The sequence below is a fragment of the Anopheles moucheti genome, chromosome 3 (genome assembly GCF_943734755.1).
Source record: "Anopheles moucheti chromosome 3, idAnoMoucSN_F20_07, whole genome shotgun sequence".
Taxonomy (NCBI): domain Eukaryota; kingdom Metazoa; phylum Arthropoda; class Insecta; order Diptera; family Culicidae; genus Anopheles; species Anopheles moucheti.
Window position 1 is genome coordinate 77,658,017 of NC_069141.1, and position 13,345 is coordinate 77,671,361.

The 13,345-nt window shown below is 46.6% G+C and overlaps 1 protein-coding gene across 1 annotated transcript; it reads right to left on the reverse strand.

The window, feature by feature from the left end:
• Positions 1–649: 649 nt before the first annotated feature.
• LOC128304357 (cadherin EGF LAG seven-pass G-type receptor 2) lies at positions 650–13,345 on the reverse strand. Its single transcript, XM_053041539.1, has 7 exons — positions 13,147–13,345; positions 6,174–6,317; positions 4,078–6,070; positions 2,636–4,002; positions 2,332–2,573; positions 826–2,255; positions 650–761 (listed from the first exon to the last, which is right to left on the reverse strand). The coding sequence occupies exons 1-7, from the start codon at positions 13,343–13,345 to the stop codon at positions 650–652; spliced, it is 5,487 nt and encodes a 1,828-aa protein (XP_052897499.1).

A 13,345-nucleotide genomic window follows, 5' to 3' on the forward strand; every position in this document is an offset into this window, starting at 1 on the left:
TCAGTTTTATTTAATGTTACCTATACTTTTTTTTATTTACAAAATACATCAAATGCTACTCGTTCCCTTATCCCTTTTCTGTCCAGCATAGTGTCCTAGCGCCCCGCAAAGGACAAGAACGATATTCTAATAACTCAACTCTTTTCTATATGAATTGCTAAACGAATCGCAAGAGCTTGAGGACAGTTTGATGCATGGTTTGGCACGTTTCCGTTTTGCACATACCTTCACGGATTGGTGCATCATATCATTCCGATCTTCTTCCGTTTCTTCACCGTAGTGTGCAAAAACGGCAGTACAAAGGTTCTTAAAATGTAGAATAAATATTTTCCACCCATCCCCTTCTATAGTCTTTTTGTGACATCGGCGACCACTCTCAAGCAAACAAGTGTTCACGGTTGTCCCTCAGTTTCTGTTTGGCGGTAAACAACGTAAACATGATACGGTCTTGACCCTCGGATGAGGTTTCCGATGTGTCTAGTAGTGGGTATGTTTTGTTTCTGCGCTACAGGAACGGAACTCGGCAAGCATACACCGAGACATAGCCGTCTCGAATGAGGTGAAATAGGGGTCTAGCTTATGACTTGTTTGTACAGACTTTTAACAAATAATAAAAAAACATTGTCGACATGGCCTTCCGCACCGTTGACTACAGTGCGCCGTAGATAGGTTCCGTGTACAGTACCGGTGTTGCGCTACCGTAAATGTCGGATCCAACTATACGCTGCGAGTTGATCGTTGATCGAACCTGACTTTTGTACCTGAAAGGAGGTGAAAATTAAACTTAATGTACAGCCACTCAAAATACTACAGCCCGTTGCTTACCTTTTGGCGAGATAGCACGCCGTCATGGTGGAGGCAAAGGCGGCAAATCCTATCAGTCCCGCCAGTATCACTAGCCAGGTACCGGAGGACGCAATCAGTGCGGAGGCAGGCGCTTTCTTGCCCACCGCACAAGAGTCGATCTTGTGCACCGAATATCGGTGATAAACGTCGGCCAGAGCTTCCTTCATCTCTGCACCATCCATGATGCGCATCATCTCGACAGGAGTTAGTGCCGACCCGTGGCGCGTCAGCTGGAAGCAGGAACTCGTCGAACTGAAGTCGAGACTGTGGTCCGGATGGTTCAGCACCTGTGCGTCGAACACGGACAGCTCGAGATTGGCATCCGCCAGCCGTTCCTGCATGTCGGCCGTAAAGCGATCCAACACACCGCTCACCTCTGTCGGCGGCCGGGAGAACACGAAGCGCAACAGTGACTTATCGCGTATGACGAAGATCTTCATCTGCGTTTCACTGATACGCTCCGCATCGTCCGAGTTGGCCGCGCGGACACTCAGCTGGAAGTAACCGTCGACGAAGTTGGACATACTGCGCGTTGTCCGTATCTCGGCCGTGTCTTTGTTCAGGCTGAAGACACCGGTGTAGTCTTCGGTGCGATTGTCTCGTCGATAGAACTGTGGCACGAAGTGGATGCTTTGGATCGAGTAGGCAATCGGCCGGGCGGTTGGATCTTCGTCAAAGGCACGTCCATTCGCTATCGGTGTATCGATCGGGACGTTGTGCCGGATGCCGATGGTTTGATTTTCCCGCTCGAACCGTGGTGCGTGATCGTCGATGTCTGTGATGTGCACCAACAGCTGCAGTTGGGACTTATCGTGCCGATTGTAAGTATCGTGCATGAGCGTACTCGGTGCGGTATTGTGCTTGAAGCATCGCACCGTCAGTCGTACCGATTCCAATGTTTCGCGATCGAGCGGTTGGGTGGTGCGTATGATCGCTACATTATCTTCCGTGCGTGTGACATTAAACAGACCCAACTCGTTACCCTCGATGATCGTGTAGTCGATCGCACCGTTTGGACCAATGTCTTCATCCAGTGCGGAGACATTACCGACGATCGTACCAGCCGGTTGCTCTTCCAGTATCTGCAGCTCGTAAGGCTGTGATTCGACCTCGCGCACAAATCTTGGCTCGTGGTCGTCAATGTCGAGAACGTTGATGCGCAGCACCACGGTGGATGCCTGTGGAGGTTCACCCATATCGCTCACCTCGATTATTACATTGTAGGCTGATTTTATTTCACGATCCAGCGAGCGGGTTGTAGTGATCAATCCCGTTTTCGCATTGATACTGAAAGACTTCGCATCCTCAATATCGGATTGAATGCGATAGCGCAGAGTGCCGCTAGGTGTCGCTGGACTGTCTGGATCGCTGGCGATAACCTGGAAGACTGGGGCTCCAACCGTAGCGTTCTACAAGCAAGGAAGTACATCGTGAAACAAGAATCCTGAGGGAACTCTCTTGGAGAAGTACGAAAAGGACACATACCTCAGTAACGTTAGCTGTTTGGCCGACCTGCGGTGCAATGAAGAAAGGAATTCCATCGTTCGCACTAATGTCTCCGATGTACAGCGTGAACGACACATCGTTGTAGAGCGAGCTCTGCTTCGGCAGCTGATTGCCACTGTCCTGTGCACGGATCACCAGTTCGTATGGTTCAGCTCGTCCTTTACCGGTGAGCATTGCCTTTGTTTTAATTTCTCCAGTTTTAGGATTGATTTGAAGCAGTCCTGAAGGTATGGATGTTGGAATTATTGTCTTATAACCAATCACCAATCAATTCCTTACTTACCATTGGCTTCACCCTCGTTTAGGATGTCGTATCGTACCTCCCCACCGAGACCCTCGTCCGGATCGTGTGCGGTAATAGCGATCACAAACGTATCCACCAGGACGTTCTCTGGTATTACTGCCGTGTACGAACGCTGTCCGAAGATGGGTGCATTATCGTTCACATCGAGCACGTCCACCATTACCTCGGCGGTTGTTTTTTTCGCATCCTGCGGACGACCTGGTGCATCTTCCGCCACGACCACCAGCTTCAGTACCGACTGTTTCTCGCGATCCAACACCTGACCCGGCGCAATCCGTATCTCACCGGTACGGTTATCGATCGTGAAGAGATTCGAGTGTGAGCCGAACAAACTGTACGTGATCACGTTGTAGCCCAGTAAGGTGTCCTTTTCCGTACGTACCACGTCTTGATCGGTAGCCTTCACCGTTGCTACCGCGTGTGGATGACGGTCCGATTCGAGGACCGTAACGCGATAAGACGCACGTTCGAAAACCGGTGCATTATCGTTAACGTTCTCGACCGTAACGTTTACGTAAGCGAGCGAGTGACGCTTCCGGTTACTGGTGATGGCTTTGACAACGAAGTCGATGGTAGTTTTGTTGTACGTTTCGTAGTCTAGTCGCTGCAGAAGCATAATTTCACCCGTACGCTCGTTCAGACCAAACAACCCATCAACGTCCGGCATCACGAGCTCAAAGTCTGTGATCGGTACATCGGTTACGGGATCGTCGGCCTCGATGCGGAACACTACACTGCCGACGGGTGATTCCTCCTTCACCTTAACCTCAATTTTTGGTCGCACCGTTGACCATCCCTTGTTTTTGAACAGCGGGTTGGTGTCTTTAAACGACTGGATGTACAGCGTTACCTCGGTTTGATCGTACTGCCGTTCAGGGTGCACTTCCGCCATCGTATCGGTAGCCCTTACGGTGAGCGTTATGACTGCGGCATAGTTGTAATTGAGCGTGTTGTTGACGAAGATCGTACCATCATCACTATCGATGCGGAATGCTTGGCGGTAGTCGTAGGTCGAGGTCGTCAGCAGTGGAATGCCTCCCTTGGTGACGGCCGTGATCGGTTCCACCAGGGTGTACTGAATCCGAGAGTTCAAATCCGTATCCTTGGCAGTGACGCGAAGCACTTCCGAATCGACAGGACTCCGCTCGGACACATACGCGGTGTAGGTTTGCTGGGGAAATCTGGGTGGTTTATCGTTAATGTCCTGTATCCTCACATGCACCGTTGTGGTCGCCGTCTCGGGGATGGGAAATCCGGCATCGATTGCATTCACTACGATCGCGTAGCTTTCTGGGTTAGTGTCCCGATCTAGTCGGGCCTCCCGTGTGACGGTTATAAGACCAGTGCTATGGAGGAGAATAGAAATAGACGTAAAGAAGACGTTTGGAAAACATTCACTCCGAATGTCCCAATATACTTACTGATCATCAATCACGAAGTTATCGCTGGCACCCACAATCTTGTACCGCAACAGTTCATCCAATCCATCCGGATCGGTAGCACTGACCTGCGTTACGTTATACCCTGCCGGGGCGTTCTCCGGTATGGTTGCTCTGTAGGACGGAGGCCCTGGAATGTCACGGTTCGTGGCCGAGACATGTCCGCGGAAGATTGGGCGCTGGTTGCCAGATAGCCCAACACGCACCAGCACGCGAGTATCATTCTTGAGCGGTGGAATTCCGTGATCAGTTGCGACCACCAGCAACTCGTACTGCCCGCGGTCTGTATCCATCGAGCTGACGGGTCTTGTGATCTTAATCTCTCCACTGTCTTGATCCACCGTGAACACGTGTCCCGAGATACTGTTCTCCGATTCAATCGTGTACGAGACCCGTCCACCGCCCTGCGTTGGCCCATCTACGTCAATAGCACGGACGAAGAACTGCGGCTCAAATTCGGTCGCTCCTTCCCGAATGGTGCGAGTATACTCGAGCGCTTCAAACGCCGGATGGTTATCGTTTTCGTCCATCACATCGATGAACACATTCGCATTCGTTTCACGACCGCCACCATCCCGGGCCACCAGCGCCAGACTGTAGCTCTTCTGCTCCTCGTAGTCTAACTGTCGCTCAACGTACAGCCCACCTTCGGTCGGATGCGTGCGGAAAAACTCCGCTCCAAAGCCTTTCACCGCGTACGACAGCTGACCGAACATGCCGGCATCGTGATCGGTAGCGCTCAGGTCCGCAATCTTGAAGCCCTGCGGGGAATTTTCGCGCACACGCAGCGAGTACGTGGACTGCGGGAAGGTGGGCGAATTGTCATTTGCATCCTGCAATCGCACCGTCACGTTGGCAGTCGATTTCTCCTCACCGTCGACCGATGCCACCAGCTGGAAGCGGAACGTTTTCGCATCCTCACTCGGTACGTCATAGTCTAGACGGGAGGAATCCAGCACCTTTACCACGATCGGTGTGCGACCTTCACCATGCGTCGGGACAACACCAAACACGCCCTCGGAATTGTGGATATTGCGCAGTGCGAGGGTGTACCGACTATTGGGCCCAAGATCCCGATCTGTCACAACGATCGCCAGCCCGGGCAGAGGCGTATCCTGCTCAAGGTTCTCAGGAATCGATACTTCATACGACGGTTGATTGAACTCCGGCACGTGGTCGTCCACGTCGGTCAGCACGATCGTGATCTGTGAAGTTGTCGAGTCACCCGGCAGCTCGTTGTTGATCAGTTCCGTGGCCCGTATTGAGAATGTGTACGCACCGCCATTCTGTGTGATGATTGGATCCTCACGATCGAGCGGTTTACCGGTGGTGATCAGCTCGGCCACGCCTGACCGGGGATGGCCAATGTAGTGCAGGCGGAAGTGACCCATCGGTTCATTTTCGAGCATTAGCATCAGCGGATTGGGACTTCCAGTGTCACCGTCGGTTGCGTTGATGGTGAGTACACGCGTACCCTCGATCGTATTCTCCGGAATGGTGGCTGAATAGGGCGCGTTGATGAAGATCGGTGGTTGATCCTGCACATCCACGATGGTGATGGCAACGGAGGCTACGGCGCGAAGTGAGTTTGTGGGTGATCCATCGCGCGCCTGGATGGTGAGAATGTACGACGGTCTCGTTTCAAAATCCAACGGTCGGCGCAGCTCGATCCACGCCCCGAACTTGCCCTGGGCGATCTTCTCCGTGTGCACGGTGAACACCTCGCAGATATCGTCCGCACCCTTTGTCGGGTCCTGATAGCAGCTGAAGGTTAGCTCCGCGTTCACTCCTTCATCCTGATCGGTGGCAATGATATCCGGCGTTACCGTGACGTTGCTGCCCGGTTTCGTAGATTCGCTGACCGTTGCACTGTACGGACGGCCTATGAAAACTGGCGGATTGTCATTGAAGTCGCGGATCGGAATTTCGCGCCTCAAAGACACCGTGTTCGGTTCGGTTCCTAGTATGCCCTCATCTGGTGAACGAGAGTTAGTGCAAAGGTATGTAAAAGAGGAACAGTTTTTTTTAACAAACTATTGTAAATTGAGCTAGCGGGACATTTATGAACGATCACTCACCCGTAAGGCTAATGATGACTTCCACCGTGTCCTGCTGTTCGCGGTCCAGTGATTGACGCAACCGTACAACGCCACTGTCGCGATCGACGCTAAATACAGGTCCGGAGATGCTGAAGCGTAACTTACTGCCCTCGGGGTCAACACCTGGTGCAAAGGAAGAGACAATAATGTGATTAGAACACATGAGCACCGCGGTATGTAACGGGGGTTTCGCATTGATCTACTTTCTTATTGCTCTCGCCTCCCTTTACTTTATTGCCATCCTTCAGAATGATGTAGGAAAACTGTATAAAACACGTTTTCCACCTGTTAGCCATCTCTTGGAGTCGCAAAAATCAGTGCCACAAAAAAACAGTACGAGCGTGTGGAGAATTCTTACCGACACGAGCTACTACACAGAAGCGTCGATCCGTTTGTCTGAGGCACTTGACGGATCATTTCGTTCGTCATTCCGCTTAGCATTCTGAACGGTTCACTCGGTGGCTCCACGCAGAAAATACGCGCGAAAATGGGCGTAACGCACGAGGTGCTGACGACTGGTGCTGAATGTTTAATGTGCATCTTCATGGTTGTTTTGCGTTTTTTTTTTGCACGCACGTAACATTTTTAGCAACCCTCTAGTAAAGGGGCATGAGAAATGGCACACTATCTGCCAAAGCGCATACAATGATATACGATGGCTTTAATCGTTCAGCTTGACGCGTTGGTGTGATACGTTGGATGGTAGGATTTGTTTTGTGAGGTTTTATAACAATTTTACTGTATGTGTTGCTGAAGGAAACAATGGTAACTTTCATATTTTGTGATTTGTTATTTTAATTTCCGGTTGCATCATGCTTCCATAGCGTGTTAAGAGAGCAACATTTCTCCTTTGATTGTTTGTTTATTTTGCAATAATAGTAAGTATATTGTTAATCAAATTATGAGAGGAGTTACTAATATTGCTCTCTTTATCTATATAACAGTCAAATAAAATTTTGACGTTAGTTATATTCGAGGCTACTAATAGAGCTTAGTGTACTGTCAAAATTGGTAGAATTGTCTAAAGTTAGGCAAAATATATACACTAGGGACAGAATATATGGCAAGTACGTTCCTTAATGAATTAGCAAGACACTAATTATGCATTTACAAACGCATTTTCTACTAGGAATTTAATGATTCTATTAACATTTCAGAAAGTAGTCTAAATTTCGACAGAATTATCATTCCTTCAGATAGAATAGAACAATATTGTGAAATTTATTTGTAAGCTAATTAACGTTGAAATTTTTAACGAGAAAATTTAATTTGCAGCTATTGCAGAAAATTTCCTTCATTTTTGTTCCGTCAACACTTGCATATGCTTTGTACGTGACCTGACGAAGAGTGGATCGTTTGTCTCGGTCGTTCACGGTTGTTCAATAGCACGTGACTAATGGCAGCTATTGTTTATTTTAGTTCCTTTTTGTATCAAGCTTTTAGTCGAACAAAAAGCTATACCCAGTGCTGCAGAACGCATACATTAGTCCGATTAGCTTCAGTCTATCCTAATTTTCCTTATTTTTCTTGTAAAGAAAAACTTCAAGAAGAAAAGCTTTTTTGAAGGAAATAACATTGAGAAAAGCGGGTATTATTTTTCTCTACGTCAATAACTTTCTTCTGAATTACCGCACGTTAACTTGTTGAGGTAGTATCCAATATATTTGCTTTCAGAAAAGAAAGAGATCACTCTGCAGTAGGAATTTCCGTCAACTCATTCAACATTGTCCCCCAACTTGGCCGTGGGAACTCAACCATCGAACGGGTCTGAGTGTGTATCCATTTTCCAACACAGAAACCGGCCGGAATAGACGTGGAGCTCTGATATTTTCCAACGTGTCAGCATGAATAGAAAATACCTCAAGATACCATGGCAACGCAGGAAGAGTGCGAGAGAAACAGCGTTCGACAGAGACCGCGATATGACTTGGGCTACTTTTTCGCACTAGCGTCTAGCGACACCTGCAGTAAAGGTGTGCCTTGTGAGAGGTTTTGGGCCCTAAAGGCACTAGGCACTGAACTTCACGTTGGCTGTGATGACCTTGGTTGGGTTCAAATGGGTGGGGGGTATTCGGGAAGGTAGCAACTCAGGCAATCAAAGTTGCAATGTAGCTCAACGCGTTCAAGAATGAAACGCATTCGAACTGGCGTCAGAACAAGGCGACATATAGGTGAGTAGCTTCGAAGGTCACACGTCGCAATGCTACAAGATTCTCGAGCGAAAGGAGATCAAGCTGACCGGTAACCTTTCGAGTGTACCTAAACGGCTACGATGGTGGTGGTGAAGAATGTTACATGAGAAATATTGTACGTGCTACAAATGGCCAGCTTTTGTAGTAAGGTGGAAGATACATCATTTGTATCACCTCCACTGATCACCATCATCTCAGCAAACCGCGAGGGTGCATGAGGTTCACTTTCGATTTTGTTGGATGAGCCTTCGTTTCCTTCACGCCAGGTTAAAGATTGCTCATCAAACGATGGCGGGAAGTTTTCGGCATGGCTCACGGTGATTTAATGGCCTAACCATGTGGCCTAATGGATCGTTGGGTAATTCGGATAGACAAGGTACAGCCAAACAAGCAAAGCAACTTGGTAACGCATCAGAAATCTTCCCTAACTGTTGGTGATTAATTATTGTTTGCAAGATGCTTCACCTTGGAATGTACCTTCCTTAGCACTCAAATTTGAGAGTTTACACGGAACAGGGTAGGAAAAAATGTTATATTTATTAGGAAAGGTTTGAAATTTTGCTTAAGCCCTTAATTAGACAGCTTTACTACCACAAATTCTATGCCCTCTCTAATTCCACTGCAATAATAACTGAACTTGACAGCTAATGTCCGTAGCCTACTTAGCATTGAAGCAGGGTATTTATTTCGCACCATTAGACACCAATCGCGCACAGGGCAACGGAGGATGTCGCGCAAACCCTCCCCCTGACCGTGTCTCGGAAGCTTTTTCTTTAGCTTTCGAAAATCTCAAATCTATCGGTGTCTCCGTTAAAAAAGACGTCTTGGGACGCAGATGAAACGAAACAAAAGATTTCTCCCGAAACATTCCGTCGCCCGTACGAATTTGGAACCGGAGGAATCTTTATAGACCTTGTGTATTTTTTCCGTTTGCTTCCCGCTATTCACAACAAGTGAAAGCATGGTAACTTCCACTATCTAACCTTCGAGTAGTTTGTCTCCCGCGCAACCAATGCACCTCCAAACACCTCGCACGGTCTCGCTGGGCATTGTTAGATTCGAGACGCGGGACGACAAGCCGATGTTTCCAGCACGTTTTGCTGCAGCATTTCATTATCATCACCGCCGGGAGGGTGCCTTTTTCCCCCCAAAATGGCGGAAGCTTTCTGGCGTGGCCTACTTCCAGTGCCTACTATCTGCAGTTCGTTTCCCGGCACGGGTGGAGTTGGTCGTGACAGTTTTGGGACGATTGGGTGGATTGATCGTTGCGATTCGGAATCTAAGCGCCCTACGAAGTTGGGCCCAATGGGAATTACAGCCCTGATTGAAGGAAGGTGGAATGAAATAAGCAACGATAAACAAATATCGGGGTATTTTTAGAAATTGAAGATACTTCTTCTGAGGCGGAAGGCAATTAAAATGCAGCGTCTTTTGTTCGAGTCGGAGTTTCTGTAGAGTCCCAGGTTTTCAGGTTTTTACATCCAATTTCCTGCTGTAACTTTCGTTAGTTTTGCATCGTCGATAGGAACGGGGTTTATTATGATCCTCTACCGGTTTTTTGTTGTTGTATATTGTTGATCCGTTATTCGACTTAGCTTTTCAATTTTCTATTTTCAATATCGACTTATGTTTCTTTCTATTCTGTGGGGGTATCATCTCTCCGTGTAGTTCGTGTTACAAATCATCGCTTTGTCGGCCTATTGTCCGTTACGAATGCGATGATTGAAGATTAAACTACTTAGGTAAATAAGCCTTAGATACATGGATTTTGTTCTCAGCTGGTGAAGCTCTCTTAGTCGTGTTCCAGAGAAAGATGTTCCGAAGGGTTTTTGGCCTACCGGTTCTATGAATTCTATGGCACCAGACTAAGAGGGAACTGTAACAGATATCTTAATATATTATTTTCTTGAAGAATCATATTAAGAATTAGGGAATCGCATCAAATAAATACATCAAAAATTGGTTCTCTGTCTAATGGATTTATAATTTGAATAACGGAAAAGATTATTAAGAAAGGGATTTTCAATTTCAAACTCCAAACATAATACCGAATAGCGTATTTTTCCGCACTCGTTAAGTCGATTATTGTAACCGATCTATCTCTTGGTATGCTAGCCGTTGAAAGCAAAATCGGTAAGCATTTTTAATTAGCAAACGGTGTGCAATCATCCAACGGTTTGCGCTTTGTAAAATGGTTGAAACGAAATAAAGAGCTGAAGCTGAGTCGAAAAGCAACATTCCATGTTTGTGTGTTTGGAGCAGAAAAATGCTAATTTCCTCTTCAACGTTTCTCTCGCCGTTTCGATGAAACACTCACAAACAAACCCTCCCAAAAAACAAACGTTCCCTTCGGATCGTTTGCAGAGTGTAATTACACATCGCGCATCTTTTTGCTGATTTGGCAATACGATTGGGGCAATTTTCCATTTCCTAATCAAACACACCACTAACCCACAAAACGGTTGTTGCTTTCAGGCAGTGTTTTGCCTCCGGCGCTACCAAACGGTCTTAAAGAGCAGGTGTGAAAAGTATAATCCAAAAAAAAGGCTCACCTTCAAAACCATCTCCCCAATATGGGGAAGATCGCATTCATCAACCGATCGTCACACAGATCGGACACACAAACGGGTGCACGCTCTGTCTAGCGTGAAATGCACAATTATGCGATGGGTTGTTGGGTGTGTATGAGAGCGCTTATGCAACAACATTTTCCTCTCGATTTCGATGGTAGCTTATCGGAACGAAACTGGGCCGGAATCATCGCCGGTTCCATACGCCACCGAAACTGAAAAATCGTAATGCCATTGCGTACCGCTTGTGGTTGTGTTGTAGTCGAAAAAAAAACACAAGCTTCCCCCTATTCTGAACAACATAATGAGCGGAGCAAATTTTCTGGAACTGATGCACGTATCGTAACGGATCGGGAGCAATCAGTTGTGTACGAGCTCGGGGCGGCAGGGCCGGCCAATTTATCCGTACCATTTTCCAGTTTATCGATTTGACTGGTTTCAATCGATGGAGCAATTACTATAAGCTTCCATTTTGGTTGAATTTTCTTCAATGCCTAGCTTGCGGGTGTTCGTTTCGTCCATCCCATTCAACGATCCGATTCGGTGCAATCAAGTTTAATCAATGTATGTTGAGCGAAGAAGACGGTAGAAAAGTTAGACTGCTCTTTCTTTGAACGCTACTTAATACATAACTTACACAAAATTTCATGATAGAAATGTCACCTGGTTTGTGTTGGTCAAGTTTTTTTTTGTTTTTGCACGCTTTACACGCCATTGTATTCACGTTTATGGTGTTGACCTTACGAGCGCAAGAAGTAAACCGGCGAATGTTTCCGTTTTTGAAAGTGTCGTGCGGCACTCGGTTATTCGCTCGCAGTTGCAATCATAAACCTGTTGGTGATGTGGGGCAATTTAGGTTTATTGTTTTCATAAGACAATAGTACGAGATGTATAACGTTTTTTTTCTGTTATGGTAAGACGATTTTCACTATTTTTACACATCTGGTGTTAAGTATTTAAGCGAACCACTTAGTACGCAAAGTCTGTAACAATGTGACGGCGAAATGCTGTCTTATTTAACTTTTTTTATTAGCCTACGTATCACAGCAGGTTCGTCGCTTAACTGGCTGTAGCAGTTTTTTGTTTAAAAATTATTTGTAAACAATTAATCCCATTTAGTATTACATTTAGGTATTAAACGACAATAACAAACTTTCCACCAAAAGTGAAATGAGCTAACTAAATGTCATGATCACTTGTCGTGAGATCCACCTTTTTGGCGCATTCATACACATTTAATGTTGAGTAGTATATAAACGATACTTCCGCTGGCACAAAACGATGACCATGAACTGTAGGTAGGGTTTCAATCCAGTAATGAAGGGGGGGCTTAATTTTCCCAGCTCGTTCCAAAGAAACATTTCACTTCCGTTCTCCTTTTCTTACGTACGACGAGACACGAGACAGCTTGGAGAGGGATGGTGTAAAGCAATCCCTTGTGTATCATTGTTTTTTCGTGAAGAATCATCACCAGACCGTAACCAATTGCCGGACTTTAGGGAGGTAATGAAACACAACAGTCTTTCCATTTCGTGCGGTGAGACACTCTGGAGGCACTGTGTGGGAAGTTGCATGTTGAATGAAATGCCACGAACTGGATCAGGTTGTTTAGCTGCATAATGTGTAACCAGTCGACTTTAGTCGACGGCTTTATAGATTTTGATTTCAACCTATCGATACAATGCATATTTTGTGGTTTTTAAAGATATTTTTTGTTGTTCTTTTATACTTCCCAAAGTAAGAAGTAAAGGACAAGCGTCAAATAAATTAGAGTTTTTTTTAAAGTAATGTTAATTAGTTAATTATAAAAAAAGCGAAATTGTACTAGTATTTTAATTTTACGGACTGCTTTATGATCCCTTGTTCACCTTTCGGCTGATTGCCATTAGCAGCTCTGCTGCAGACGGCGTCCTTTTAATTAGGAAAAAAAAGTGAAATGAAGTTTGCAGATTGCTTCGCTCTGCGTCCGTTGATGAAAAAGCAACATCAAGAGTCAAGAGACCTGTTCCCGATCGATCCGGATATCTAACCGGAATCGCATAAGCTGCATAATTAAACGAAATCAAGAGTGGCCGAAATGGTGGTAGTGGTTGAATCATCTGTTTGGGAAGGTGCATTTCTTCTTCTGCCGACAAATTTTCAACCTGCTGCTGGTTCGTTCTTCGCGTCCCCCGTCTCCGGTGTACTTACCGCGCAACTGGTAGACCACACTGCCGACCGGTGTGTTTTCGAGCAGACTGAACCGGGCCATGTCTCCGCTGCCCGGGATAAAGTGTGGCGTTCGGTTGATGATCTGCGCATGGGAAATTTGCTGCAGCAGCAATAACACCAGCAGGGAAACCAGTTTCGCACCCGGGTGCATCATTCTATTGCACGGCTGCAACGCCAT